The 12,131-nt window shown below is 48.7% G+C and overlaps 1 protein-coding gene across 1 annotated transcript in view; it reads left to right on the forward strand.

Annotated features, from left to right (window-relative positions):
* Nucleotides 1-755: 755 nt before the first annotated feature.
* The window catches only part of FAM117B (family with sequence similarity 117 member B), a 68,615-nt gene continuing 57,239 nt past the window's right edge, over nt 756-12,131 (forward strand). The window contains exon 1 of the mRNA XM_079782311.1: nt 756-1,550. Within this exon, the coding sequence (XP_079638437.1) occupies nt 761-1,550 (790 nt within the window). The 5' untranslated portion in view covers nt 756-760. The remainder of the gene's footprint in view (nt 1,551-12,131) is intronic.

The following is a 12,131-nucleotide window of genomic DNA, read 5'->3' on the forward strand; positions in this document are numbered from 1 at the left end:
GGAGCGCCAGGGCTGCCCTCCGGGGACGGCAGGCGCGCGTGGCCAGGCGCGCGCACGCGCACTCGTGTACACACACCGGCGCGCGCGCACACACTACACACACACACACACACACACACACACACACACGTGTACACACACCGGCGCGCGCGCACACACTACACACACACACACACACACTCGTGTACACACACACACACTCGTGTACACACACCGGCGCGCGCGCACACGCTACACACACACACACACACACACTCGTGTACACACACCGGCGCGCGCGCACGCTACACACACACACACACACACACACTCACACACACTCACACTCACACACACACTCACACACTCATGTACACACACCGGCGCGCGCACACGCTACACACACACACACACTCACTCACACACACTCACACACACACACGCACACACACACACGCTACACACACACACACACTCACTCACACACACTCACACTCACACACACACACACACACACACACACACACACACACACACACACGCACACACACACATAAGGCCTCCTCCCCGCTCCCCTCACCCCCCACCCCCCCCACGGGGGCGGGCTGCTCTCGTTAAAGAGCGGACGGTCTCCGCGCAAACCCAGGCTCTGTTAGGCCCCGGGGGCCAGGGCCCGAGCTGCCGGCAGCCAATGGGCGCGGCGGAGCGGCTCGAGCGCGGCTGACGCTGCACCAATGGGCGTGCGCGGGGGGCGGGGGCAGCGGCGGAGACACTATTGTTGATGAGGAGAAGCGGCGGCGGCGGCTGCACCACCTCCTCGCTGCCGGCCGCGGCCCGGGCGCCCCCCGCACCCCGGATTCCGGCCTCGTCACCCCGTCGCGGGGCCTCCTCTTCGGCCTCGAGAACCTTTCCCCTTCAACCCAACCACCACCCCCGCCCCCCGTCTCGCCCAGTCACCGGGGAGCGTGGACCCATGTCCCAGCGGATGAGGCGCAATGGGTCCCCCACGCCGGCCGGCTCCCTCGGGGGCGGTGCGGTCGCCACGGCCGGGGGAGCCGGGAGCCGCCTGCAGCCCATGAGGGCGACGGTTCCGTTCCAGCTGAAGCAGCAGCAGCAGCAACATGGCAGCCCCACGCGGAGCGGCGGCGGCGGCGGCGGCGGCAACAACAACGGTGGCTGCTGTGGTGGCGCCTCAGGCCCCTCGGGCGGCGGGGGCCTGCGCACGGCCTCGCGCAGCACCAGCCCCACTCGCGGCGGCGGCGGCGGGAGTGCGGCCGCGCGCACCAGCCCCACCGTGGCCACGCAGACGGGCGCGTCTGCCACCTCCACGCGAGGCACCAGCCCCACGCGCGGCGCCGCGCCCGGAGCCCGCGGGAGCCCCCCACGGCCGCAGCCCCCGCCGCCGCTGCTGGGCACCGTCTCGTCGCCGTGCTCGTCGCCCACCCACCTGTGGACGGGCGAGGTGAGCGCGGCCCCACCCCCGGCCCGCGTCCGCCACCGGAGGCGGTCCCCGGAGCAGAGCCGCTGCTCCCCGGAGAGGCGGAGCCCCAGCGCCCCCGTTTGCAAAGCAGGTACGTGCTGGGGGGCCGGGCGGCGCGGGGAAGGGGCCGGGGCGCGCGTCGCTACCGCGCGGGGACTGCGGCGCTGCGGCGGGGCCCGGGCGGCCGGGGGCGGGGCCCGAGTGGGGCGGACCCGCCTGCCCCGCGGGGGCCCCCTCCCCATCCCGTGGCCCTTCCCTCCCCCCCCCCCCCGCAGGTCCCCGCCCGCCTCATTCATCCCTCACCTCAGCCAGTCCACGCTTGTCCCCGACCGCGGAGGGGCCGCCGCTAACCGTGTGCGGATCCGTGGTCGGCAAACTGCGGCTCTTTGGCCCCTGGAGTGTGGCTCTGCCACAAAAGACCACGGCCTGGGCGAGTCTATGTTGAAGAAGTGGCGTTAGAAGAAGTTTACGTTCAAAAAATGTGGCTCTCAAAGGAAATTTCGATCGTTGTCCTGTTGATACTTGGCTCTGTGGGCTAACGAGTTTGCCGACCACGGGTGTGGATGCTAACCCTGGGGTTCTGGCCGCCCGCTGGTTCCTGCTGTCCTGCTCACCCCCCTTGGGTGGCGAGGTGGGAGTGGGCGGCCACTGTGTGTTGGTGCCCTGGTTCCCGTGAGTGCAGCCCCCTGCTGCCAGGCATTTCTCTCAAAACGGCCCCGGGTTTGCGGGACTGAAGACGTCAGCACAGCAGAGTCGGGTCCCTGCAGAGTCGGGAGGCTGGGAGAGAAGGGAAGGCAGAAGGTTCCTGGGGAAGGTTGATGGGCTTTGTCTGAGGGTCTGCCTGTATTTCTGACACACCGACTGATTTTGTGTGTAGGATGTGAAACCATTCATTTGTTTTTTTCTAAAAAAAAGGAAATCCAGGGTTTTTCTATTATTTTAGGGACCTAAAAATTGTTGTTTTTCTCTATACCTGAGAAAGGTCCCTGGAAAGGTCCTGAACGGAGTAGTTGGATTCTAGTAGAGCCATTCATAAAGAGGAACTCAGTAGAGAAATTCAGATTGGGGAAATAGAGGCAACATTTATTATCTGATTGCCTTCCTGTTAGAATCTAGTGAAGAAAGATACGGGTGGTTTTTAAGCTTGTGTGTGAATACTGTCAACATACACCGTTGTCTTCCCTTTTTCTGGGGAATTTCTGTTAAAATCTCTCAGGCAGAATGGGTGGGAATTTCAGGAAACTGTACAGTACTTCCTAACCAAATAAAGCAGATGAAGTGATTTCAAAGGTTCATTCAGAAATGCAGGGAGTAGGGTGAATCTTTCCTATTTATTTTATCAGATTTTATTTTATCAGATTTTTGGGAGAGAATTGCCCTGAAAAATGATCAATAGTGTTTTCTAATTAGAGCCAGAGTACTGATTTAAGTATTTTGAAAATGCAAAGTGCTTTTTAAAAACTGATTGTTAAAAGTACTAGAACATCCTCTTCTTCAAATAATAGCTACCACTTTACTGAGCTTCCGCCATAATGGTGGGTGATTTACCTACAAGTTCTCATTTTAATTTTCACAGTAGGTTTTAGAGAGCTTAAGTAACAGGATTAGAGTTGATATTTAAACTCTGCTGGGTGATACTTCAAAACTATCTTTTACCTTATATCAAGGAGATAACTTTATGATGTGTAAGATAGAACCTGGGAAATACATTGCACACCAAGGTTGCATGTGCTTAGTTTTTGAAGTAACTCTTTGAGGTATCTGGTGAACATAATTGCTCCAGTTTACTTTCAGACCTCTGGAGCTGGCATAGTGTGTGGCAGAAGGGAAGGAGAGCTGCTGACGTGGGCAGTAGGGATGGAGGTAGGAGGTGGTGACTGCATTCTGATAATAGACTCTGGCTACCCTCCTAACTGTTTGACCCTTGAAGCAGAGCAGCAGTCTAGGGAGAGGGTAAAATTAGGTATTGGCAATGTGTGGAGAAAGGTGCTCTTTTCTTCTGATCTCTAGAACGGAGTTGTTGGATTTCCAGGGATCCCAGGCTCCTGATGTGCCCATTCTTCCCATGGCTCCCTTCCCTCAGATCTGTTATTCCATAGAATATTCATGCTGTTAAATTAACCCTCTCATTACCCACCCTCCAAAGAAAACCCCCAAAAGTAAAAAACTCTTTTTCCTCTAATGCAGCACTCTCAACTGAAAAGGGATACCATCTGTTACTAAGTTATACTGAAGTGGATGTCTGATAGCTTCCTTTCCAGGATTGTGTTCTTGTTTCACTCTAGTGAACTTCCATGCAGAGTAGAACAAACAATTTTCAGATTTCAAGTCTTCGTAGCACAAACTAGACCATTTGCATTTTGCTTTTTTTCTCAGACTAAAACTGTAAAGCGAGAAAAGGAAAAAGAGTATGTATGTATGTATATATGTATTTATTTATTTATTTACTAGAGGCCCTGTGCACGACATTCATGCACTAGGGGAAGGGGGTTCCCTCAGCCTGGCCTGCACCCTCTCACAGTCCAGGACCCCTTGGGGGATGTCTGCCTGCCGGCTTAGGCCTACTCCCTCCGGGCAGGTGGACATCCCCCAGGGTCCTTGGTGCTGCTGTGGAGGCAGGAGAGGCTCCCACCACCACCGCTGTACTTGCCAGCTGTGAGTCCAGCTTCTGGCTGAGCAGCGCTCCCCCGTGGGAGCGCACTGACCACCAGGGGGCAGCTCCTGTGTTGAGCATTTGCATCCTGGTGGTCAGTGCATGTCATAGCAACCGGTCGTTCTGCCGTTTGGTTGATTTGCATATTAGCCTTTTATTATATAGGATTTTTATTGATTTCAGGAAGGGAGAGGGAGAGGGAGAGATAGAACATCAATGATGAGAGAGGCCCTAGCTGGTTTGTCTCCGTAGATAGAGCGCCGGCCTGCAGATTGAAGGGTCCCAGGTTCGATGCCAGTCAAGGGCACATGCCTGAGTCAAGGGTACATGCCTGGGTCAAGGGTACATGCCTGGGTTGTGGGCTCGATCCCCAGTAGGGGCTGTGCAGGAGGCAGCTGATTAATGATTCTCATCATTGATGTTTCTCTCTCTCTCTCCCCTCTCCCTTCCTCTCTGAAATCAATAAAAATATATTTTTAAAAATGATGAGAGATAATCACTGATTGGCTGCCTCCTGCATGACCCCTACTGGGGATCGAGCCTGCAACCCGGGCATGTGCCCGTGACTGGAATCGAGCCTGGGACTCTTAGTCTGAAGGCCAATGCTCTATCCACTGAGCCAAACCGGGTACGGCTATTTTACTTACTGATTGACTTTAGAGAGAGGAAGGGAGACAGAGAGAAAGAGAGAGAGAAACATTTCTTTGTTATTCCACTTATTTATGCATTTGTTGGTTGTTTCATGTATGTGCCCTGACTTGAGATCAGACCCCCAACCTTAGCTTTTTGGGATGATGCTCTGATCTCTGAGCTAAAAACCCAGGGCCTAAGGAAGAGTCTTTTAGATTAGAGGTCAGTTTACAGCCTCAGTGAAATTTAGAAATCTTTACTGGTAGAGGGGAAGTGTCCACCTTACATAGTTTTGTAAACCTCATCTGACTCAAATTCCAGGGTCCATGTAGATCAGGCTACCACTTTCTGGGTGTCTCTGAGATGAACTGGATGCCATAACCTTTAATAAGGATCCAGGATCTAAAAGTCTGAGTTGAAGATCTCAGGATCCTTAGAGGGTTGTTCCTATTCTGCTGGATTCCTGCACAGTTGCCTTATTCCTCCAAGTGTAGAGCTACTCATTGGCTCTTTGAGAACTCCCCTTTTCTTGACTACTATTTGGCAGTGATTTTCAACCAGTGTGCCTCAAGAATTTTTACAACATGCAATACCTGACTAGTCAGGGGCCCTTAGATTGTGAAATAAAAAAATGACAATAGCCAACACAACAATAGCCATCTGGTGTAAATGAATCAAAATTATACCTATTTTTTTTGTCAGATCAGCATAAAATATATTATTTTAATAATTAGTTTATGTGCCATGAGATGAAAAGGGTTGAAAATCGCTGCAATAAGGTAATCCAAGCACCCATCTCTGACAGATAATTAATTTTTTTCAAATTACATCCGATATTTTTCTGTATTTGTTTCAGATGTACAGCAAAGTGGTTTGAAAATCATGTACCACTGCTTCAAGTACCCACCTGGCCCCATACAGTTATTGATATTACTGACTATATTCCCTATGCTGTAATCTACATCTCTGTGACTGTACTGTAACTACCAATTTCTACTTTTTCACCCAGCTCTCCAACCCCTCTTCCCTCTGATAACTGTCATTCTGTTCTCTGCATCTATGAATCTGTTTCTATTTTGTTTTTTTTTATTTTGTTCATTAGATTTCACATATAAGTGAAATCATATGGTATTTCTCTTTCTCTTTCTGAGTTATTTCACTTAGCATAGTACTCTTAGGTCCATCCATGCTGTCACAAAAGGTAAGATTTCATTCTTTTTTTAAGGCCGGTTGGTATTCCATTGTGTAAATGTACCACAGCCGTTTTATCCATTCATCTTTGGATGGGCACTTGAGTTGCTTCCATAGCTTGACTATCCTAATATATAAAAAGCCAGGGGCCCTCATGACCAAAACAACTGGACGGACGACCGAACAACAGTCTGTGTGGGGCAACCAGGCCGGCAGGGGGGTCAGTTAGGGGCGACCAGGCCGTTGCGGGGGGCAGTTGGGGGTGACCAGGCCATTGGGGGGGGCAGTTTGGGGCGACCAGGCTGGCAGGGGGGACAGTTAGGGACGATTAGGCCAGCAGGCAGAGGCTGTTAGGGGTGATCAGGCAGGCAGGCAGGCAGGCAGGTGGGCATTTAGGAGCCAGCAGTCCTGGATTGTGAGAGGGATGTCCGACTGCCGGTTTAGGCAGCCTGGGCTGAGGGGGACCCCCTCCCCCCCCATGCATGAATTTCGTGCACTGGGCCTCTAGTCAATAATAATAAAAGTGTAATATGCTAATTAGACTGGACAGTTGAACTACCTTCCTGACGTCCTTCTGGATGAAGCCGGGCTCTGAGGGGCAAGGCAAGCCGCAGCGGCTGTGAGGGCTGAGCCCCTTGCACAAATTTCGTGCATGAGGCCCCTAGTTGTAAATAATGTAGTGAACATAGGGGTGCATATATTATTTGAATTATATATGTTTCAGGTTCCTTTGGATATATTCACAGAGTGGAATCACTGGGTCATAAGGAAATTTCATTTTTAATATTTTCTTAAAATCCTCACCTGAGGATTTTTACTAATTTTTAGAGGGGGGAAGAGAGAGACAAAGAGAGGGAGAGAGAGAAACATTGATCGGTTGCCTCCTTCATGAGCCTCAACAAGGCCCAGGGATCAAACCCATAACCTAGGCATGTGTCCTAAATGGCAGTCAAATCCGGGACCTTTCGATGACACTCATACCACTTCCCCACACTGGCCAGGGCCCATTTTTAATTTTTTGATGAACCTCCTCAGTGTTTTCCATAATGGCTGCACCAATCTGTATTCTCACCTTCAGTGCCTGCTGTGTCCATGGCAATGTGGTTTTGTCATTAGGAACTGAGAACGGCTTAGAGCAGTGGTTCTCAACCTTTCTAATGCCGCCACCCTTTAATACAGTTCCTCATGTTGTGGTGACCCCCAATCATAAAATTATTTTCATTGCTACTTTTGTTTTCCGATGGTCTTAGGCGATCCTGCTAGCAGCTTCTCTACCTGTGGGTCGGGACCCACAGGTTGAGAACCGCTGCTGTAGAGCCTAAGACCATCGGAAAACACAGATATTTGCATTACGATTAATAACAGTAGCAAAATTACAGTTAAAATTAAGTAGCAATGAAAATAATTTTATGGTTGGGGGTCACCACAACATGAGGAACAGTATTAAAGGGTTGCGGCATTAGAAAGGTTGAGAACCACTGGCTTAGAGAAAGGTAAATTGGCAACAGTGTTAACTATAGATAAAATAATGAAGAAGGTGAGGTTTGTTTTTGTGCCTTCCCTCTTTTTACCTCATTTGTCTTAATAAAATGTCAAATATATATATTTGAAATGGAGAGGTAGCATAACATGGAGGTTAGGAGCATAGGCTTTGGGTAGACAGTCTGGGTTTAATACCTGTGTATTGCCACCTAGAAACTATGTGATATTGGAAAGTGAATAACTTTCTGACCCTTAACTTTCTCATCTGTATGAAAAAGGTAATGATGGATATCACTTTCATCTGGTGGTAAGGATTACATGAGAGAAAATTTTAAAATAGTACTGTACCTCATCATAAAAGTTGGCTATTGTGTATCTCATTAGTTTGCTTCTAGTTTTAGTGAATGTAATATAAATTGCCAATGTAGGCTTAGTTTTCATGGTTGTATGAAATTTCATGTTGGAGAGAATATTGCCTGTGAACATCCAGAACTGTTTCTCAAAGTGTGGTCTAGTTCATCTTTATCAGAATCACTTAGGGTCCTTGATAAAAATTCAGGTTACCAGACCCTAGTGCAGACCTTGAAAGCCTCATCTCCACCCACTGCGATTTTGCTGTCCTCTAAAACAAAAAAAGTGACTAGAAGCACAAAAGAAAATCTAAAAAGTCCTCATTAGAAAAAATGTAAAAGTTATTTTTTGCAGTGTGGCTGATACGTAGACAGCAAGTTGTGTTTTTGCTAATTTCTGGATGTATTATGTTGTGTATGAATTTGGTTGTTTATTAGAGTGGAGGAAGTGGCAAGAGCAACAACAAGAGATAGAGGTCTCTAGACTAATAATCAGGGTATCAGAACTTAATATTTGCAGCATCTTAGACTTGTACTGTACTTTTGTTGTTAATCCTCACCTGAGGATATTTTTTCTATAGATTTTTTAAAAAATAGGTTTTTATTGATTTTTTTTTTTCTTTCTAGAGAGAGAGGGAGAGAGAAAAAGAAACATCAATGATGAGAGAATCATTGATGGGCTGCCTCCTGCACGCCCCACACTGGAGATTGAGCCCACAACCTGGGCATGTGTCCTGACCGGGAATCGAACCATAACCTCCTGCTTCATGGTTCAACCATTGAGCCACACTTGCTAGGGTTTCCCCCCTTTTTGAACAAATAATTATGTTTAGTATATCCCTTCTTCTTGTTAAATGATTTTGTGGATAACAGGAACTACAGCCTTTAAGTCAGTAGCTGATCAGGTTTTAGAACCTTTATAATGTAATACCTAGGGCCATGGTTTGGGATGCTCCACTGTCATTGAAGCAACACAGGAACCAGTTGAACTAGTACAGGTGGTTTAGGCGTTCCGAACTCCTTTGACGGAAATTTTTAATGCCACACCCTATTGTAGTTAACTTCTGTAAAGATTTGATTTTCTTGTGTGTTTTTTTTAATTGAGATATAATTAACAAATAAAATTGCAAGACATTTAAAGTGTACATCGTGATTTGATATCCATTGTAAAAGGATTGCTCCCATCTAGTTTATTCGTCACCTCACATATTTTTCTCCTTCTCCTCCTCCTTTTGTGAGAACATTTAAGTTCTATTTCTTAGCATATTTCAATTATACAACAGTGTTGTCAACTATAGTCACCATCCTATCTAATAAAGAGGGAATATGCTAATTGACCATCACTCCATCACAAAGATGGCTGCACCCACAGTTGAGGCCAATTTCCCATAAGGAGCCTTAATGAGCAATCAGCAGGGACCTGAGGCTATGCCCTCCCCAACTCTGTGGGGCTTGATAGGGGATCTCAGGCCACGCCCCCCACCTGGCGGGGCTTGACGGGGAACCTCAAAAGGTGTGCTTCCCATCCTGGTGCTGGGCTAGGGGACCTCAGGCTGCTCCCCCTGCCCCAGCGCCAGGCTGGGGTACCTCAGACCATGCTCCACACCTGGTGGGGCTTGACAGGGGACTTCAGGCTGTGCCCCCTGCCTGGCTGGGCTTGACAGGGGACTTCAGGCTGTGCCGCCTGCCTGGCTGGGCTTGACAGGGGACTTCACACCCCCCATCCCAGCTCCAGGCCGGGGGACCTCAGACTGCACCCCCTGCCTGGTGGGGCTTGACGGGGGACCTCAGGCTGCGCCCCCCTGCCTGGCTGGGCTTGACAGGGGACCTCAGGCCGCATCCTCCGCCCAGCGGGGCTTGACGGGGGACTTGAGGCTGCGCCCCCTTGCCGGTGGGGCTTGATGGTGGACCTTAGGCTATGCCCCCCACCCAGTGGGGCTTGACGGAGTACCTCAAGGCCACACCCCCCTTCCTGGCACTGACAAGGGTGGGACTGGCTGGGTCTGGATCTAGCCCAATTGGGGGCGGGGGGGCGGCTGGGTCTGGGTCTCACGCGATTTTGAGGTGCATGTGTGTGGGCGGGGACTTGACTCTGGGTCCCGTGGTGCGCCCCAGACTCTGACAGGAGGAAGGTTTTCATATACATTTTACTAATTTTCTTTCATCTCTGACACTTCTATTATAGAGAAAGGGCAAATAGCAATATTAAATTATTTCCTCTAATTAATCCCCCCCTTTTATAAAAAAAAATATTTTATTGATTTTTTTTACAGAGAGAAAGGGAGAGGGATAGAGAGTTAGAAACATCGATGAGAGAGAAACATCGATCAGCTGCCTCCTGTACATCCCCTACTGGGGATGTGCCCGCAACCGAAGTACATGCCCTTGACTGGAATCGAACCTGGGACCCTTCAGTCCACAGGCCAATGCTCTATCCACTGAGCCAAACTGGTTAGGGCTAATTAATCCCCTTTTAATGTGCACAAATTTCATGTACCGGGCCACTAGTATTATACATAAGATCTCAGACCTTACGTATTTATGGCTGAAAGTTTGTACCTTTCATCAACCTCTCCCTATCACCTCGCCCCCTTTTGCACCCTCCTGGCAACCTCTTTATGTTTCTATGAGTTTGACTTTTTTTTTTCTTCTTATTTCACATGTAAGTGATACCGTTGCAATATTTGTCAATTTACTTTGGAATAGTATCTGAATTTAATGCATGCACTTGCCCTTGTTTGAGGGGGATGGTAACATTAGAAGTCATTTTCTTCTCTGTCTATATGTTAAGTGCTGTCTTAGTCATTGGGATGAGGAAAAGTAAAACACCTGCTCTCCAATATCTCACTATCTCGTGGAGCACTAGAATTGTCAAGAGACCATTTGAGTGAACCATGCTATGGCAGCAAATAAGAGGGCTTTTGACCTAGAAGTTGATGTGTTTCCTAAACATGCATTAGCCAAACCAAAGAAAGGACATGAAGGTAATCTAATAGAGACAAAGGCCCGGAGGCCCAGAGGCATGAAGAGCATGGCACATGTTGGGAACTGAAAGTTGATCAGCATGGTAGGGATTGAGGTAGTACAGCCAAGAAAGTGAGGCTGGAGAGCCAGATGATAAAGGGTCTTGTCAGCTATCAGAGAATCTCTTCCTCTGGGCTTCTTTATAAATACAACTTTTGTTCATGTAGGCTGGGAATCTTTGAGTTATCTTTGATTCTTGAAGTTTCGTTTCCCCCTTTTAACTCCCTCATAATTAGGCACCAAATCCTGTCAGTTTTGGGAACCTGGATTGAAATGGAATAATGACAAGCTAGGTGGAGACTGTGTTCTCTTTAGAGCAGACTTTAACTTAGTTTTTTTTTTTTTTTTTAAATTTTTAGGGCCTAGTGCTGGCTCCCAGACCCTTAGAAAATGTTTAAATGAATGGGTTTATAGGACGGGAGCTAGAAAGAGAAAATGTGTGGTATTTTTACATGTGAACATGTATAACTTTTCTAAATCTCCATTTCATTATAGAAAACCCTAATAGTCGTAGGAGGCCTAGTTAAAAGGTCAACCCTTAGATTCATGATTTTTAACTGGTGTGCTGTGTTGAATTTTTATTTTTTTAAAAATTTTATATATTTGTAATATATTTTTAAATTGACTTCAGAGAGGCAGGGAGAGGGAGATAGGGATAGAAAAATCAGTGATGAGAGAGAATCATTGATTGGTTGCCTCCTGCAAGCCCCCACTGGTGATTGAGCTTGTACCCCATGAATGTGCCTGACCGGGAATCAAACTAACTTCCTGGTTCATAGGTCGATGCTCATCCACTGAGCCATGTCGGTCAGCGCCATGTTGAATTTTAAAACATGCAGTACCTGACTATTTAATCAGGGACACTGACCTCTTTTCCCTTAGATTGTCAAATTAAAAAATTACAATAGCCAACACAATAGTGGTTGTCATATATGAATGCCCTGTCTTAAACCATAAATATATAGGTCATACAATAGAGTTGCATCTTATTGGTCACATCTATACTAATAAAAGGGTAATATGCTAATTAGACTGGCAGACCTTCTGGATGTCCTTCCGGACAAAGCCTTGGTGGTGGGGCTGAGGCAGAGGTGGTTAGGGGCAATCAGACCAGGAGGGGAGGGCAGTTGGGGCTGATCAGGCTGGCAGGGGGGGGCAGTTGGGGGCAAGCAGGCCGGGAGGGGGGACAGTTGGGAGGGAGCTGGCTGGTGGAGGGGCAGTTTGGGGCGATCAGGCCGGCAGGCAGAGTGGTTAGGGGCGATCAGGCAGGCAGGTGAGCAGTTAGGAGCCAGCGGTCCCCGATTGTGAGAAATGGTTGCTGTGGGCGATGGGTAATGATGTC

The sequence above is a fragment of the Cnephaeus nilssonii genome (genome assembly GCF_951640355.1).
Source record: "Cnephaeus nilssonii genome assembly, chromosome: 10".
NCBI classification, from domain to species: domain Eukaryota; kingdom Metazoa; phylum Chordata; class Mammalia; order Chiroptera; family Vespertilionidae; genus Cnephaeus; species Cnephaeus nilssonii.